The sequence below is a fragment of the Ambystoma mexicanum genome, chromosome 1p, assembly GCF_040938575.1.
Source record: "Ambystoma mexicanum isolate Mex_15411 chromosome 1p, UKY_AmexF1_1, whole genome shotgun sequence".
Lineage (NCBI taxonomy): Eukaryota > Metazoa > Chordata > Amphibia > Caudata > Ambystomatidae > Ambystoma > Ambystoma mexicanum.
In genome coordinates this window covers 613,726,801-613,746,301 of record NC_090921.1, presented here as the reverse complement: position 1 = coordinate 613,746,301, position 19,501 = coordinate 613,726,801, and the positions used below count along the sequence as shown (strand labels likewise).

The 19,501-nt window shown below is 43.2% G+C and overlaps 1 protein-coding gene across 1 annotated transcript in view; it reads left to right on the top strand.

Annotated features, from left to right (window-relative positions):
* The window catches only part of LOC138576937 (la-related protein 6-like), a 102,005-nt gene extending 91,344 nt beyond the window's left edge, over window positions 1–10,661 (top strand). Inside the window, exon 4 of the mRNA XM_069649596.1 lies at window positions 8,806–10,661. Coding sequence (XP_069505697.1) covers window positions 8,806–9,858 — 1,053 coding nt within the window. The 3' untranslated portion in view covers window positions 9,859–10,661. The remainder of the gene's footprint in view (window positions 1–8,805) is intronic.
* Window positions 10,662–19,501: the final 8,840 nt, after the last annotated feature.

Below are 19,501 nucleotides of genomic sequence, written 5' to 3'. Positions count from 1 at the left end.
CCAATTAAACGAAATAAGTATACATGTGCATAATCATTACAAAACAATAGTAATTGTGTTCAAATTACATCTGGATAAGCCATTCAGTCCCATATACCCGAGTTGGCTAGGTTCATCATCACTGATTAACATTTTCGATCTTTGCACCAAAAAACATTTCCTTTCTTATTAATCACAAACTTCACTAGGTATAACAATTGAGTTATCGTTGAAACTTGTTTGATAATGCAGAGCTTACAATAAAGGAATACATTTCATTGTCCTTATTTAATCTGTGATCTAAAGTTCTAAATTTACAGATTAATCTGGCCTCTGTTTGTCGGAGAGCCATCTCTTGATTAGCACCTCTTCTTCCAAGAATTACTTTTTGTAGTCCAATAAACCTGATGCCTTCTTTCTGTTCCATCTGGTGTTTCTTTTGCCAATGGTCGTCAAGAGGCAGCATTGCATTTTGGCTGCCAATCCCGGATACATGCTCCCTAATACGAGTACGAAGTTCTCTAATCATACTTCCGCTAAAAATGAGGTAACAAACACAAATTATTGCGTGAACCACAAATTTGGCAGCCAATTTACGTTTTCTTTGAACCATATCTTGTTCCCTTTTTTGTCTTGAAATAAGTCTGTATTCACATGGGCATACTTGCACGTGGTGCAGGTGCCGCATTTTCTGAAACCAGTGAATTCTTGTCCTAGCCATGTTAGTCTGGGGATTCCATATATCTTGAAGTAACGATGGGCTCCAATTATTTCTTAAGGTTTTTGCCCGTTTAAAGATATTTTGCGTCCATGGTCCACGTATTGAGATATGTGGTGTGGATCAAGACGAAGAAGATGCCAGCTTCGTATTAGTCTTTTTTTTGCTTTTTTTATAATTTTTTAATTTGATCTTGTAGTTATCCTGACAGTATCCGGTTCTAAAGAAAACTTGATCCTGTTGCTGTACTGTGGATTTGTCTTCATCAATTAATGTTTGGTCTTGTGTTAGATTAGTCGCTTTGTCATGGGCTTTCTTAATGTATTTCTTAATCGATATCCCCTTCTCTGAAGTGTGTGGATAGCAGATCACACTAGTCTCGAAATCTGTTGTTTTCATGACAGTTTCTACGTGCCCTTGTGAATTCTCCAGTAGGGATATTTTTTTTGACCTGTTGATGGCAACTGGAATTCCTAACCCGGGTGCTGAACAAATTGTTTTTTCAACTCCTCAAATTCTTCCTCCGTTTCTTCAGTCCATTCTATTTTTGTTTTACCCACTTGCACTTTCTTCAATGCTTGCAGAAGTGGTCTTGTGTATGCGCTATAATCAAACACCCAGGCTTTAACATAGTTGCACATACCCAAAAACTGTTGCATCTGCTTCACTGTGTTTGGTTTTGAGGTTTACATAATTGCCTTTGCTCTTTCAGCTTTTCCTTCATGCGAAATCAACTGACCTATATATAACACCTCTTCTTGACAGTATTGTAACTGCTCCTTGTCTACTTTAGATCCCTTGTCTGTTAAAATAGTCATCAACTGAACAGAACCTGGTTTACACTCCTGTGGTACTACAAATCAAGATGTCATCTACGTATTGGATCACTGCACTTTTGAGATCAATATTGCCTAAACTCATCTGTAGGACTCTGTTAAAGATTGATGGGGACTCGCAGTACCCTTGAGGCAAACCAGTATGTTTTCGTCTTTTTGTGGTGAAACGTAAATGAAGGCACTTGGCACTTTTTGCAAGTCTTCCTGAAAAAATCGCCATTCGCTGTGGGACCTGCCTTTTTGCTATCCTTTTCCAGTATGTAATGCTCATGAAGACCAGTTCGTTATCTGTTTGGTCCTCCCTGAACATATCGCCATTGGTTATGTCAGTCAATCTACACCCTTCCTCAAGAGCTCACTGTTTTCCATGTCTACCCTCCATGTTTATTCCTTCAAGCATTGACATTTCTTTTTGTACTATGGCTTCCTCCAACTCTATAGGAGTCGTTTTTTCAACCTTCCTCATCCATAGGTATTTGTTGTCTAAAGAGAAACTCATCAGGTATTCTCACAATCTTTCACACCAAGTCAGTTATCCATGTCAGTAAAATGCTCACTCGTATAGAAAAACCTCGGGATCTACCGGAACGCCTCGCAGAGACACTTGCCCTGTGAACGCCAGTATATATTCACCTACGTTAAAGTAGTGTATTCGTGGAGTGGAGCACACTATTCCTTGATCAGTAAATGAAATTGTCCTATTAAGTTTCGTCATTAAATCTCTTCCCAAAATATTAACCAGTGCCTGTCGTGAATATAACGAGGGAACAGACATGTCACATTCTCCTATGGAGACTGGTAATTTATCAGTAAAAGTAACTCTACTTGTAGCTCCAGAGAACCCTTGAGCATTCATGGCAATACATGACATTTGATATTTTCCCTCTCGTATACACGAACGAGTTGCCCCAGTGCCTACAAGAAAAGGATTGGTTTCCTATCGTCCCATCAACCCTTGGTTCCTCTTGGGGGAGGGGGGGGGGTCTGGAGTCACTGATGGTACTGAACACATCAAGTCACCCTGTGAGCTGTCCTATTGTGGATACAGGCTCATCCCCGTGAAAGGATTTCCTCCTACCACAGTGACACCTCCCATTCTGGGAGTCAGTACTTGTCCTGTGGTTGCATATTGCTGTCTGCATAGGGGCTTGTTGTGACTGCCCTTGTGGCGGATTCATTTGCACTCGTTCTTGCTGTTGTCCCTGCTGTATTTGCGATGCTTGTGACTGATAAAATGTGTGATCTTGGGCAAAATCTTCTCTGGTCTGTGTACTATATGGTGGAGGATAAGTTGTATTTCCCCCCCCGACCCCCCCCCCTTAAGAACTGTCCATTTGGTCATTTCCTTGGCTCCCACTCAGGCGTACAATATGTGCAGTCATTCCACAATTCCAACATACTGTAGGAACTTTCCTATTTATCCCTGCTTGGATATATCCTCCCTGAACCTTCTGGTTCTCATTCTGTGTACCTCGAAACCCACCTTGCTTATTTTGAAATCCACCTCTTCCTCTGTAACCCATACGTCCTGCCTCGTGGTATGAATCCATATCCACCTTGATCCATCAGGGGCAGATTTCTCGCCTGTGATGTTCCCATTGCTTCCTGCATTCCCAGTCCTCCTCCGCTTGCCAATACCACCCCCTCTATTGCAAATGTTGACAATTTCTTTTGAACTAACTTTGCTTCCTCTATTTTCCTATTCACATCCGTCTTATTCTTCTCGACAATTCAAACGACAATTGTGTAACGACAATTGTGTACTATCGTCAGCTGTATCTCAGCCTATGGCTTTGCTTCCATCCCTACTTGTTTTTTCATCTGACTCTGTACTGGCTCAGGCAACCCCTGACATACAATGTGGTAAAACAATGCCATTGTCTTTTCCCGTGGCTCACAAGTTTCATGCTGCCATTTCTCCTGAATATAAGCAATAGGGTTTTCCATCTTCCTTCATTTTACGTGTCATAATTACATCCATATCTGACGTGTCGGGATACTGTACCCAAAGGGCCCTCCAAACATCCCCTCTACAATTATTAAACAGTGCTTCCTCATACGCTGTGTTTTGTGCAGTCACACTTGAATATCCCGCCCTTCTCCATATGTCATCAGCGCTCTTCCCCAAGAATAGCTGCCGGGAGACCTTTTATGCCCCCTATGGCCAGCATATTTCCTCCTGTCATTTTTTCTAATTCATATATCCATTTCCCAGCGCCTGAAGTCGAACTAGGGATCTTGCACTTGAGGTTATCCTTGTCCAACTGTGGCCTTGGAATATATTGCGGTCTTGCTCGCCATTTATCTAGCAAGGGAAACCCTGTCCCATAGTTGGATTCCACTACTAGACTATCCATGGCAGGGATAATAGTCCCTGTCTGTCTCCTTGTGGGTAACGACCTTAACCTACTCGCGTACGGTGGCGACCTCCCTTCCCACTATGTGATCGTCCTCTGGGACGCTCGGGATACGATACAGGATCTTGTGTTTTATCCTTGGGTTGTTCCCTATCTGACCATCTTCTCCATTAGCAGGCTTTCTTCGGGGGAACACGCAATCCCTCCTTCTGCCCGAAGACTGGACTCTTTCCTCATCTGACATGTCTTGTCCCCAACTAGTACGACCATCGGCCTTCACCCTTATTCAGTGTGTCTACTTCAAGACAATGCTGATAACTACTGAACAGCCTTACTTCGTGATTGAAATACTGGGGATCGATCACTATTACCTCGAGTTCCATGCTAGTTATCTCGCCTTAACTGTTGACAGACCTTATCAATCCTTTGTCTCCAGTACTGTCCACATCAAATTTTTCTTCCAACTTTTCTCTAGATACTGCTGGTGTTACTTTCTTTATTGGAAGAACATCTTCCACTCTGTCCCATTGGGGTTCATTCCGTGTTTGAAGGCAGCCATGGTGCTAGTAGCACCATGGCTGCCTCCAAACTCGGGTCCGGGTAGTCGGAATGGGGACCTACCGGGTCCGCATAGGTTGGAATGCCCCGGTAAGTCCCCATTTTGAATACTATTTCCCCATTCCCATTTGAGCCCCCAAAGGGCTCAAATGGGAATGGGGGAAGGACCTTGCCCGTTATAGCGTAATAGCGTTCCTATTATTAGCTCCATGGTCCCTTAACGGGCCCCGCTAAGGACGGCTGGTAAAACCAAGCAACAAGCAGTGCAAGAAATGTGCCAGCAGGATGCCGCATCCCAACTCTCAAGGGGACGTATTTTTGTTCCTTTTGGAACAGCGTGTTTGCCTACACGCTCCCTCATCAGGAAAACCATACAGATGGTAGGCAAGGGTTGTTGCAGAATAATCTTGGTTTCCCTGTAATAGCCCAGGCAGACCTGGTTCTTGGACCTCCTTCAACTGGCAGTGGACTATCCAATCCATCTAGGATCTCATGCCAATCTTCTATCCCAGAACAACGGGATGATCTTTCATCACGACCCAAGCTCTCTTTAACAGCGTGGCTCCTGACCACTCCAAATTCGGTCATTTCAATATCCCTCAAGACTGCTGTCATATTCTAGCAGCAGCTAGAATTCATTCTACCAACATTTCCTATAGCCAAAAATGGAAAAGATTCTGTGCATGGTGCGCACAGCAGCCTAACCTGCAGCCGCTAGCTGTAACACCTCATCAGATCCTTCCTAATCAGTTAAAGTTAGCTACGGAAGGTCTAGCCATCTCTTCCATCAAAGTACACATCGGCAATCTCTACCTTTCCAGAGAGAAGATCTTTCTGACAGGCTAATCAAACACTTTTTAAATGGGACTTTTTTGTACCTTTTTTCCTAAGAAAAGGATTCTTGTATGGAGCCTGAACCTGGTCCTGGCAGCATACCTGCCTACATTCCCAAAAGCAAAACCCGGGCAATGTCACTGCTGCCCCGCCCCCTGCCCCAAGATCCCACCCACCGACTCGACCACTTTAAAAACAAAAAACAGCTGAGAGACATGCATTATGCAAATAAGAGAGAGCAGTCTTTTTTTTTTGTTTGTTTGCGTGTGCGCTGGTGTCACTCTTCATATCAGTGCAGGAGATGCTGCGAACTGGGCACTGGATTCAGATCTGTCGCAGATCCTTAGTTTCAGCCCACACCTCGATTTGATTGGACCCAAACTGTGTGTTTGTAGTTAATCACAGATCGACATGGGCGGATTTCCTTGGATTGCAGGAAACCCTGGAGACTCCACACTCTTCTACGGTGTAGAACATAAAAACCTGGATGCCTGGCAGGTCTTATGAAGCCTTCATTCAAAACTTTGTCGACAACCCACATCAAATTTCTAAGTGTCTTGTTTAGTGTCCATTTATGTCCTCCAGGCGTGTTTTGGAGCTGCAAGCTTTGGTTGTAGACCCTTCGTATCTACGGTTCATGAAAGACAGTGGTTCTTTCTACTAATCCTCATTTCATCCCTAAAGTACCTTCAGCGTTTCATAAAAATGCTACCATAACTCTGCCCACATTCTTTCAAAATGCCACTTCACCAGCAGCGAAGGCCCTGCACTGTCTGGATGTCAAGAGGGCATTGACATATCATTTGGATTGCGCAAAATCTTTCAGATATTCTAAGCAGCGGTTTGTCGCCTTTGGTCCATTCAACAAAGGAAAATACATCTGAAAACGGCATTTCAAGATGAGTTTCATCTACAATCTCCTTCTGCCACTAAACGGCGCCCAGAGCACACTTCACTAGAACCACGGCTTCATCGGCGGCTCTCTGGCCTGGGGTACCCATCAGAGACATTTGCCAAGCGCCAACCTGGGCAGTGCCCCGCACATTTTCCAGGCACTACTGCTTACATCAGCAACACGCTGAGCATGTACAGATGGGACGGGCAGTCCTTCAACAGAGTTTCAGTAAGATAAGCCCTGCAGCTACCATGGTTGTTTCCTTTCTCTACTTGCATATGTATTCTTCTTGCATTAATGCAGGCAAATTTAAAGTACTTGATCTGTGTTTGCCTGGTTTACCACTTACTAACAAATACACAGCTACAAAATCTATTCACAGCATGTGAATTCATGAAAGATCCAATGCTGGAAAAGGGTGTAGTTTCTTACCTGTAACTCAATTTCTACAGTGTTGGTATCTTTCATGGGTTCACATGCGCCCTCCAGCCTTACCCCTACAGGCAAACATCCTCTTTCAGGAATATCCTCCAGCTGGCGTGGTTACAATCTGATGGGAAGCTGCTGGGGGGGGAGCTATGCACACCACGTCCCATTGGTGGGGTACCAAAAGCACTCACAACTACATCGATGGGACACTCGGTGTCGTTTCCATAGGAAAATGACTACGTCAAAGTAACCAGGGTTTCCCAGCCTTACTGGGAATATTGACCGCATGTGAATCCATGAAAGATACCAACGCTGGAGAAAGGGAGTTACAGGTAAACTACTCCCTTCCTTAATGGCTCTAATGTGAAGTGCTGTATGCATATAAAGTATGGAGGTACCAATACGTTCTCCCATTTACTGTTTCAAAGATCTACTAAAAAGGTAGATTTTCCCTCCTTCTCACAAATATGCATTATACCTGCTCAGGAGAGACCAGACTGCATGCAGTCAATTTGCACCCCCTCTCTGGAACTGTCAATAGGTGGAAATACTCCAACGCTTAAACATTTTTTTTTTTGTTTATAAAAAAGCTGACATAGGCAAAACAAACTTTTTGGGCTTTTGTGTAAGCATGGGATGGTAATTTTCCAGGCATATGATAACCTGGCCATAAGATGGCAACAGCTGGAAGTTGGTGTGAGTAACTGGGCATTGCAGAGCAGTGCCTGGAAAGTGATCTAAAACTGAACTTCAGTGCAAGGAAGAGTTGTAAGGGGTCACATTTTGACCTAACTGGGGAGGGTGGGCAATTGTCGGCAATGGATCTACAAGTAACCATGGCAGGAAATGGTGGGAATCAGATCACCCATTCTGATCTATGTTGGGGCGCGGATAGTGTGTCGACCTAGATGTCATTGGAAGGAGGGTCTTGAGTTGTTCCACGTTGCTCTCCCATCACTGTCTTCCACACTTTGCCCCAGCTCGCTCTGTTCTCCATTTGTGTTTTGCATCGGTGTCCCATCACTCTGTATCCTCTCTCGGTCCATCTGTTTCCTGCCGCTCTTTGCCCAATATCAGGGTTTCATGTTTTTGTTCCATCTCTCTACCCCCACTTCCCTCTGTATCCAATCTCAAGCACTCTCCCTCATCTGTCTGTATTTACCTGCATGCCACATCTGTGCCTGTCCCTGTGCTCCGCATTTCTCTGGTCTCGAAGCCCTTCTGTTTGCACTGTCTCGTCTTCAGTCCTAGGTCTTGCTCTGTGCCCTTTGTTTATTTCCCACCTGTGTCCAGGTGCCTATTGAGGACCAAAAAGGGGTCACCGGATAGTCTGGTTGTTGACAAGCAACTTGATGCCAGTCTTTAAGGTATTAAGCTTGAGACTATTTTGTTTCATCCAGGTCGCTGCAATTTCCATGGAACATTATCCTTCTTTCCTTCCAATTAGAGAAAGTTTGGTGTAAACCCTGAAACGAAGACTGAATGAGCTGTTCAAGACTCAAAAAGATGAGTGTTTGGTGTCAAAGGCAGCCCACAGACCAGTATCTTTTCTTGTAGAACCCCCTTCATAATTCGCATGGAATTTGCTCTTATACACATACTGATTAAATACTGTTCTTGTTGTATAGGATGGAAGCCAGGTTTGAGTGGAACCATTGGCCTCTGGATTTTCCACATGGCACTGGCTACTTGCTTGAGGATTTTAACAACCACGAGCACACCTGCAGTGGAGGAGTACTTGGCCAGTACTATATGTGAAGATTGGCACTGGTCCTTGTTGCAGGGGGTGGGTGGGCACCGATTTAATTCAGTCGCCACTAGGATGTTGGTGCTGTCGGCTGCGGAACAATGTTTTTCTCTTCTTTGGCAGATTTGAGGACTTCTATTTGGAGCATGATATCCTCTGGGGTTCTTGGGTTATGAAATTAGCGAAAGTAGTCTAGACCGTCTGTATCTATACTGAAGATGCTTAGGTTGTTTCTGAGCTATTGCATTGTGCTGTTGAAATTCCGGAAAAGCTAGCTGGCTTCAGATTCTGGAAACCACCTCAGGTTTGATGAAAGCTGTTTTTTTGTGATGTCAAGAATTATATGTTGGCTTTAAATTCCAATGCCACAGTATTTTCAACATCTTTCTTTTTATGAATCTGTTTGACAAATTGCATTAACTGTGAATGTATTGCCACCTTTTATTTTTCAGGTCAAATACCTAACTCGTGACTGGAGGACAACTTTGTATGCACTTAATTTTTCAGACCTTTTGGAGGTCAATGAAGAAAGGACAAAAGTACGAAGAAAGACTCCAGTTCCAGAGTCACTACTTGGTTTTGCACCAACCAAGCTTCTTCTGGCCTGGAACCTTGTTTCTAAAGAACACCCTTACAACAATAGTGTTCAGAACAACTTAATGGACATGGTTACCAAGATGTTCAGTCCTTATGGTGTGATTGCCTCCATTCGTGTCTTGAAACCTGGAAAAGAGGCTCCGTCTCATGTGAAAAAGTATCTATTGAAATACCCAGAGCTGAACGCAAAGAGTTGTGCGTTAGTTGAATATGAAAACCTTGAAAGCGCCATACAAGCTTATGAAGAACTAGGTAGAAACCAGTGTTTGACTACTGGTGAAAGTATAAAGGTAGTTCTTCTGAATGAAAGGGGTCCTAGAAAGAAAAATGAAGACAAAAAGGAGGATCTGGAAGACCTGGGAGACAAGAAACCCATGAATCAACTGCAGACTGAAAAGCTTCAGCATGCAATGGAAGATCTTTCGTTGTATAGTTCTTCTGAGTCGGACAGTGGGCCAGCGTCTCCTGTCTTTGCTCCTAGATACTTATCTTCGAGTTTCACCAACGGGGTTGTTTGCTGTCCGAGTGTATGTAAACCCATTTCCTTTAGCAGTCCCCGTTCTAGTCCCCTTCTTAGCCGCAAGCTGTATGCTCACGCTCACTTCCCTTTGCATCTTGCTGCAGAGCAGGCAAACGGCAGTTGCTTTAATCCTAGCTTGAGCCCAGAAATGAAGAAGTTTGCAGACTACTCTTCGGATAGCGGGCTAGGTTCAGGGAGCCCTTGGGTCAAACAAAGGAAAGCCGCAGCACATAGCAAGTTCATAGAAAACAAACTGCCTTTCAAGCCTCCAGCAGGTGCATCTTCATCCTTTCTGCCCTCTGGAGTCGTCCGCCTTCCACAAGGACCAGATGGCACCAAAGGTTTCTACAATAGCATTGGCAGGGGGAAACTAGTGCTAAGGCATTAACTTTTATCTAGGGGTGTAAAAAACTGAAAGCACTAAGATTGGGATTAAACTCTTCCAATGAATGTATACTTTGAAAAGAAAGATAGATGTTTGGTATCTCCCATTTTAAGAGGGGTGTTTACTGTGACCAAGAATGAGCTGCTCATTGGTTGAGATGCTTTAGTGCTTATTGTATGAGTATTAGTTCTCACAGCTAAGTGCCACTTTTGTGTACACTCAGAATGCACCTCATTGTGTTCCATGCTAGCACTGGGTAGGACCATCATTAAGCACTTAATTTCCCCTTTTAGGCAAAATCAATTTGCCAACAAATAGATAATTTTTAGGTTTCAAACACCATGCCTTGACTGCAGTGCTCCACCCAACCCCCCCCCCATACAAACAGGTTGTTTTTTTTTCTTTTTAGTTATATTAGAAATTGTATTGGCAAAGGCATTTTACAATACAAATTTCGCTAATGCACTGTATAAGTTAATACATGTGTTTTGTGTGTATTCAATATGTAGAAATGTCCCTAGTGCACTTGTTAAATTGAGAGTTTAAAATGGTAATCCATTCGGCTTTAGAAGTTGCATTTGGATGTTGAAGTCCTTACTGTACTGCATCTTCTGTATATTAATCTTCACATGGTCTGGTAAAGGAGAATCAAATGAGCCAAAAACAGAACTTTTATTAAGGACTTCTTCAAATATTTCCAATCTTTGGGTAGGTGTGAGGCTGTTACTCACTGTACCCAGTAAAAATGTAATGGTTTGGAATACGATGATGCTGTTTAAAAATGAAATATAGATTTGCTTGGTGAATGATTTTGTTCTCCTCTTTTTCTGGGGAGGCGAGTTTGAGGGGTGGCATAGAGGTAGAATTATACTGTGCAGTTTCATCGGTTGCAACCAGCAAAATGCTTTTTTTGTCTTCTGCCCTAGGTCAAGTGATGTCCACTAGTGTAAAGTCTCGTAAAATGAACTCTGCCAAGACCCATTGCTCACCATGTAGGACATTTTTGTAATCCATCTAACTAAATGGATGTGAAATCTGCGTGTCCCATCAGTGGATGTCCCTAGAACAGCTGACTGTCCATTGCAAACCTGTCAAAAGGGAGGCTCCTCATCCCAGGCTGCACCGCAAGTGTTAGCTAGCTGTGCACCAAATTGGTAATTAAATTGAGGCAAACATCCAAAAAATGCTCTTAAATGTTCTTCTCTTGATTAGATAATATAGTATGTGTCCTTGTTAATTCAATGGATGGTGTGCCTGAGCTTTAGAAAATACTTCTGATCTGGTTTCTCTCGTTCAAATTCCTTGGTAAGATGTCTTGCAATTTGCGGTGTTGGCCAGGCAAAGTTTTAGTGTTGCAAATCAATTTATTAGGCTATCCCCCCCCCCCAGCTCTTACAAAGTTTTGTAGCCTGGTCCATTTCCATACATTATTAAGCACAGACTGAATGGAGTTCTGATTGATGTCGTCAGGATGTTCAGTTTCACGTTCTGCAAGTCATGCGCTCATGCAAGTTATTACCAGCAAATTATATAAAATATGTTAAAACATAATTTTGATTATTTCTTGCATGATTTGGCACCCAACTGCCAGGTCTAGAGTGATGATTTGTGTTTTAGTTACGTTTGTATCTTTTTGCTTGGATCTTATACTTAATTTAGCCCAGGTTAGAACTGGTTGTTTGTCCTTCTACCCCAGCCCTGTGTGTGCTTCTAATGAATGCCACTTTACTAAACCTGCATTTCTCTATCCTTAATTTACCCAAATGGCATCTTAATGTCTAAAGAATGACGGATATAAAGATGAGATTTGGAGGTCTGTGTTACTAATGGAAATAATTGTTGCATGGATGCCACGTCTGTCTCCTAATCAATCCCCCAGCAACATGAAAATCAGATAGCTTAATATCTTACATGCATTAATACGTTTGTATAATTGGTCCTCATTTGCACAGGAAGCCATTGCTGTGGTAGTACCACTAAACTGGTAAATACTTAAGCATGCACATAATTTTGGTTCACTTTTGGCATTGGCATTTGAATTGTCAATCAACTCTTCCATATTCGGTGCTCTGCATGGTCTTTTTGTGATATAGCAGGGAATCATATAAAATCCCAGATAGTTGGGAGTGGGAGAGATCAGCGGCATAACAGTTGATTTTAATGTATGATCTAAATGGAAAAGGCTACAGAATGTTTTCTGCCATTGTGGCCATTCCCTGGGTGTACAGCAGGTGTTCAAGGAAGGGTGCCTTGATGGTAAGTCTGCAGATTTGGTGCCCCTTCTCGGGCATCTGTTCTTCAGAGAGCAGCATCTAAAGGTGAGTAAGTGGGTATCTGGTCGAGGATTAGGAGGGTGTACAAACCCAATCTAGCGGGGGATGTTGCTAGACGCAATGCAGGAATGTGAACTCTGCGCTCCATTGTTGCCTGGGGGGGTCCCATGTCGATGCTGCTACAGTGTTTGTGTCTTGGAAACCACGGTCAGGACTATGTTCGTGAGGAATACGAATAGGTGAAGGACCCCTTTAATCCAGGAATAGATGTTGGAATTCATGATGCCACTTCAGAGAGTGGGTCCTAACAAACATCCACTACTAGTTGCAGTCTTTATGGTGGGTGCTGAGGGGGATTGAAAGAGCTGGCAATGCAAAAGGTTGTCCTGGAGGTGCGGGGGGGATATGTGGAGCAGTATGTGTGTGGTCATTTAGGTAAGACTTCATCTGCATTCACTGTTGACTCAATTATAACCAATGAGCAGCAAAACTGCCTTAATGTGCTCACCCACTTGGGGCCTGGGTCCAAAATACTTTCAACTATCCCTCTGTAAATACCTCCCCTCTCAAGCCCTTTGCTCCTCTACTTCTAACTCCCTTAGGGTCAGTTCTTTTTCAAAGAAACGAGCCGGGGGCGGATCTGTTTTCGCCTGTAGCCTCCCTTTGCAACGGCCTCCCGGCCACCTTGGAACTTGAGGCGAATCATCTCCGGTACCGGAAGCACCTCAAGACCTTTCTCCTTGCTTCTGCCTTTGCCCATCTTCTCCCCTGCTGATCTGTTTTCTCTCTTATCACTGTGCAGGTACCTGCTCACCCTGCCTCCCTCCTGCACTGCCTCTGGCCCACCCCTTGCACTGGGATCTGTACCCATACTGTCCACCACTTTTCTTTTGCACTTATCAGATCTACTCTATCTGACTAATTCATGCACTTGCCACTTGCTGGCTGCACTACCACTTTTTCATTGCCTGTATTTATTTATTTCACTTATTTATTTTAACTCCTCTGTTCCCCGCTTTCCACTTCTCCTGCTTCCATGCACTTTCCCCCTTTTCCCTTTTCCATGCATGTGCCCGTTCTTAATGTCACTGGGCCTAGTAAGATCATTGTTTTTGTTCTCCCTTGTGCCCCTCCCTTTGCTTGGTCGCGCCCTGATACACTTGTGTACGATCGCGATATAAATAAAATATCATATCATACCCGTAGGCCGAGATTAACCTAGGTTTAGTCGGCTACATGTGCCAACTGAAGCTGAGGTTCATTGAACTGGCCAGTGATTTTATATAAATACTGATGAAAAAAGGGTAGCTAGATGTAGTTGCAACCAAAGATAAATGGCACTAGCAATCTACCTTTTCATATCCAGTGTTTAAAACTTGTTTTGACTAAAGTATTCTGGCAAATGTATTTTATCGTGCTATCATTCCAGATTCAATTCTGATATTACTAAACGGCTCCAGTCCTAAAACAAACCTAAATACCCAATCACGTGCACCCTTTCCTGTTCTTCGATGCTATGCGATAGTTTTTTTTTTTTTTAATTTTAATCATGAATTTTGGATCGAAAGTTGTATGGGGGTGGGATAATAATTGAGGGCTTTTTAGGTATGATTCTATGGCCATTGGCCGTTTCATTACAGAAATAGTTTTTAAGCACGCAGTTATTTGAGCATATGCTTTATTTTAACAAGTTGGGGGAAATTTCAGAAGATGGTGTTACTGTTTCTCTGAAATATAAAAAGTGGCCACATTTTCCACCAACACATTTTGAAATTCAGAAAATAATTGCAAAAAATGTCTCAATGAAAAGATCCCCAAAAATCAGAACAACATTGTGTCGAGAACACAAATGCTCCTAGAGACCTGCATCAGTTAGGATTTTTTGTCACCAATATTTTATTGGAAAAAGCATCACAGTGTGCCCATAGTGATATACCCAAAATCAACATTAACCTCATGGCGACGGCTTTCTGCATCCTAACGAGAAGCCAACGTGGAGATGAGAATGCAGAGCAACGGGATCTAACCCATGAAATATGACATTTTGACCAACGATCAGATGAAGACGAATTTTATCAGTTTAATCCATGCTATATGCCCTGATTTGAAAAATGCTAATGCTGAAACATGTGCCCTCACTAAGGGCACACTGTGATGCTTTTTCCAATAACATATTGGTGACAAAAATCTAACTGGCGCAGGTCTGAGTATTTGTTTTCTTTTCAGTTTTTTGGTGTTTCTTTGGCCTTTCACTGCCTTGCTCTCTGAGACGCGACAGTAATAAGATTTTATGTAGGAGTATTTATCATTTTATCTATCATTTTGAGAATAAAACATACAAGAGAAAAGTACATAACCATTACACCAGAGAGATGCATTCAATTTGTATAATTTTACCTAGGAGTATAAACACAATCATATAAGCGAGCAGCAACCGGAAAGGGATCGCCAAGCAGACCAGCCTTGACAAAAGCCAAACTTCTCAGATTTACAACATTGTGTCGAGCTCATTAATCCCATCATAGAAGGGAAAACTCGAATAGGGCTGGGAATGTACATGTAATTAAATTACCAGTCTACATTAATGGCAAACCTATCTTTTTGTCACCCAAAACATCGTAAAATTTAAATTGCACAATGAGTGTTCTTCTATTCCCCACACCGTCTGGCTGTTTTGAAACACTTTCTAGCTTCCCTTTTCTGACATGGTTGTCAAAATGTGTATGTAGGTCACTTAATCAACCACCTATTTATTCCCCTGACTCCTATTTTGAACCCAGTTGGTCAAACACCCTTTTATTTGTACAACCAATATTTTAGGGAAACCAACTATGTTTTGAGGCCCATATTTTTCAAACCTGTTTTTGGATAAATCTTTTAATTGTCAATAGCAAGCACAAATGCTTTCAGGGCTTAACATTGTTCTGCACAGGTGTGCAGTCTTTTTAATGGGAATGTAACCAAAGAAAACGACTCAAAGTTCACCAGTTAAATGGCATTTTCTAAAAACCATGCTAAAGGTACATTTCAGGCACACACTTGGTTCACCAAGCATACAAATCAGAACACAACACGTTTAGATTACATGCTTCACAACGGGGTAAGGGTTTATGTTGGTCCCTGGCCAGATCACGTGTTTTATAACGTCTTGCAGGTGTAATACATAATTAGCTGGGGGTTGTACATCAGTTTCTCTATAGTTTTCCCAGTCACTGTACCACAGTCAGAAATGTTGGTACAGTAAGAGTTAACTCCCTAAACTGCAATAAGCTCCACCTGCCTGTATGGGTTTCAACTCTCCACATTTCCTTGAAGGTACTTCGGTGAGTGTCTTGCTACACTATGGCATGCCAGTGGGACCTTTGGAGTGGCTGTTGCCCTTTAGAAATTACCTGTAGGCAGAGGAGTTGAGGAAGGACAGATCTGGCTGGGTTTATTTTGATGGAGTTCAGAGTAAACACTAGGACAAAACCGCGGTATTTGCTGCTTCCTGACGGCAGTCCGATTAGAGGTTGCCATCTTGAAGGATACCCTCATAGGGCGTATTTTGTGAAGGCCGCCCCCAATACTACTGTCAGCTGTGTTGAGGACAATACTTTTGTGAACATTCCGAGTGTGACTTTTTATGTAGGAAGATCAGACTAGAGCAGGAATTTGCTTCCACAATTGAAAGATTGACATAGGGATGATAGACTGGGCTCCTAGTTAGAACATTAGGATTTATGGGCCGTGGGCTTTTTAGGCTTTGACGGATCTGCTAATAAAATTAGAAAGCCCTTTAATGCAACGCTGCTGCATGACCTCGAGAGCTCACACATGAGGGTCAGCAATATGTCAGTTGTTCTGCTGAGTGTACAGTACAGTATTGGTAATTGACATTTGTGAAGGCTCGAAACTGTGCACACTTTGCTGTGATACAAAACATTTGTGGCCTCATTACATGTTTGGTGGTAAATTGACTGGAAAACCACCAAACTGATTTACCGCCACTCGGTCCAGCCTAATTACTGCCAGATCACAAGTTGTACTATGGCAGTGTTGGTCCCCATTTATGGAGTATATATGACTCCATGGGGATTTGGGCAGAATTGCATCAGGGGTAATGCTGCAGATTTTTTCTAGTTTTTGGCAGTAAGGTGGCGGTATTACTTCCGCCTCACCGACAAACTTATAGTATGGCATTGCAAATGTTACCAGTGCCTTTTATTTTTACTGCACCATAGTACTTGTATTGATGCCCTTTGCTTTGGCAAGGGGCCTGTGTGATATTTTGGTGGATTTGCCTGGGCAGCTGTCTCTGCAGTTTTAGATGGTCCAACCCAGGATCATCTATTGTAATGTAATAAGTCATTTAGAATGCGTTTAATACCCAGAGGTTTCAAAGCACAGACGCGGGGATCGGACCTGTGTTGCTCTGTGCCATCTTGCTTCCAAGACGAACACGTTGCCCCTGAGCTATCCTCCCAAGACATCTGTCTTGTAAATGTAGATTTGCTTTGCCATTATGTTAGTTACAAAAATATCATGAATGCTTATGGTGTGTACCATAGTATCCAGGACTTAAATTGGTCCTGTTGACTTTAGAAGCCCAAACACCAGTTTATTTATTAGCTGTACTCGTTCTGATGAACTGCACTCTAATTCTGCTCATCTGACCAGGCCATGCCTGTGTGTTATGATGTTGCATTTGTACCGTGCCAAAGCCTGAGGGCATTCAGGCGCCAAAAGAGACATAAGGTGAAAAGGGCCGTAGATAAACATTGGTCAAGGTTATTCTTTTTGTGAGAATAGAGCGGTTTTCAGCTGATTTCTAAAAGCCGGGTAAGCCGGGTAATTCTCATCTGTGCAGATAGGGCGTTCCAAGCCTGTGCTCCCTGTACATGAAAGGCACAGCCGTATCCACGGGCTCGCTAAACGGGATATACTTCCAGCAGGCTGTCATCAGATGATCGCAGATTTCTTGGGGGGTTGGTAAATGCTCACCCTATCTTTCAAATAGGCTCGAGCGTTTCCAGAGCCGCATTTGTGGCAGATGGACAACAATTTAAAGTGAATCCGCGCTGTAACTGTTAACAAGTGCAGTTTCTTTTGTGCTGCCGATGTCGGTTCAGAACGCTTCATCTGAAACATGATGTGAATAGCAGTGTTTTGAATCTTATGTAGTCCTTGAATATCTGTCCCTCCCAACAAGGCATTGCAATAATCCACGCGAGGGAGGATTACCGCTCTGAACAGTTGAGTACGATTCTCTATGGAAACCAGTGGGGCCACTTGCCGTAGCACCTTAAGGTGGTAGTTGGTACTTTTGGTGATGGCTGGTACATGGGCATTGCTATCCAGGTCTTCTTTCAAATAAGTGCCAAGGGTCTTAACCTTGTGCATTACCATGATCTGACTGCCATACTTTTCAAAACTGGCATACACATTACCTAGGATATCTCTGGCTTGCCGGGGACGAACAACATAAGTTTGGTCTTGGTCGTGTTCAGGCAAAGCCAGTTCATGGACATCCAGGTCTGTTGCACTGAATCCAGCATCAATTATTTCCTTCTCATGATCCCCACTGATCTCCAAAATAAGTTGGAAATCATCGGCGTAGTTGCAAAAGAAAAGATCTAGCGACTCCAGGTCTTAACACAGTGGGAGGATGTAAATGTTAAATCGCAGGGGGGGAAAGGCAGGCGCCCTGTGGAACACCGCAAGTGATGATTTTCACTTTGGATGCGCTATCGCCCCAGCGAACTCGCGAGTGGCGACCCTCAAGGAATGACCTGAGCCAGCTAATTGCCTCCATGGAGAGGCCCTCTATGGTGGCCATCCGGTCCAAGAGAATTCTGTGGTCTTGAAAGTCAAAGGCTGCTGATAGATCCAGTAAAATCAGCACCCCTGACTTGCTAGGTTCCAACTTGGAGAGCATTTCAGTCTGTAGGTCAAGCAAAGCGCTCTCGGTGCTGTGATGGCTTCGAAAGCCTGACTGTTTCCTATGCAGAATGCCAGCTCCCAAGACATAAGATCGAAGCTGTAAAGTAGCAACCTTATCAATTAGCTTGAGGAAAAATAAGGTGTTTGTGATGGGCCTAAGATTTGCTGCATCATTTTGGTCCAAGACCCACCTTTTTTAACAGTGGGGTGTACGCAACACTCTTAATAGACTGTGGGATGAGACTGGTTTGAAATCGGGAGTTGATATACCTACTGAGGAAAGGGACAAAGGGGTCCCTGTGCTCTAATATGTACTTGGATGGAAACAGTTCTCCAGGGCAGTTAGTAGGATGCATGGTTTTGAGAATGTCCTGTATCTCTGCCATGGTTGAATCCTTGAACCTTTATCCAAAATATGGATCCGGCTGGATTGAAGTATCAGGTTCCAGACATGGGGGACCCTTTTTGGTGCGAACAAAATCCTCTTTTTTCCATTCTCTGATTACAGTTATGTATAGTAACCGAGGGGGGAGAAGGACTTGTCATAGACTCCCCCATGATCTTTTTTTTTTAGGCCTTTTGCAATTTGTCGGCAAAGGCTTTCTGCACTCTATAACAATCATCACTAGTAGGTTTGATAGAGGGACTAGAGGCAGCAGGTTTTTCCCAGGACCTAAAAAGTCAAGAGCTCCTTCGTTTGGTCCCCGGTGAGATTAATTTGATCATTGTAGAAGCTTCTTTTAGCTTCTATAATCTTGGCTTTGTAGTCTCTCTTTAAGTTTTCCATGTTGTCAGATTTTGCAAAGGAGCTCTCTTCGCCATACATGCTCCACCTGTCTTTTGTTAGCTTTAAGCTTTGCTTAGGCTGGGGAGAACCATTTCTGATGGTTTGACGAATCTCTAACGGTTTTGGCTTTTAGTGGGCAAACTGATCTAATATGCCTGTCATTTCTTCATTGTAGATGTTAATAGGGGTGTGTGGAAAGAACAGTAAGTGTGTTGTCTTTCCCTTTTCAGTTAAGCAGTTTTGTGGGAGCACGAGTTGGAAGAGGGGGCCAGAAGGATCTGGCTGCCTGGAGTTGTCATTTTGTATTGGTATGGGGTCATTTGACCACCGAACAGCAGTTTTACTTTGCTTTGAGCCAATAACTCCTTTCTTCCCAATGCTGGTTGCGTTAATTGGGAGTGGTTTGTACAACTGTTTGCATGAAATGTGTTGACTAACTTCCCATCAGCTTTAGCTAGTGTAGTCTATTGGCGTTCTAGTCCAAAACAGACCTCGATGTTTTGCTAACCTGCTATGAGAGTGGGAGGAGGGAGTGTGACAAATTTGATTCTTCTCGGCAGAAGTGAAAGTATGAGTAGGGGTAAAATGGCCCGCTTAGCACTCGACTCCTACAAACCAAAACTCAGTGCAATCCTAAGAGTAAAATGGGGATAGTTAAGAGAGA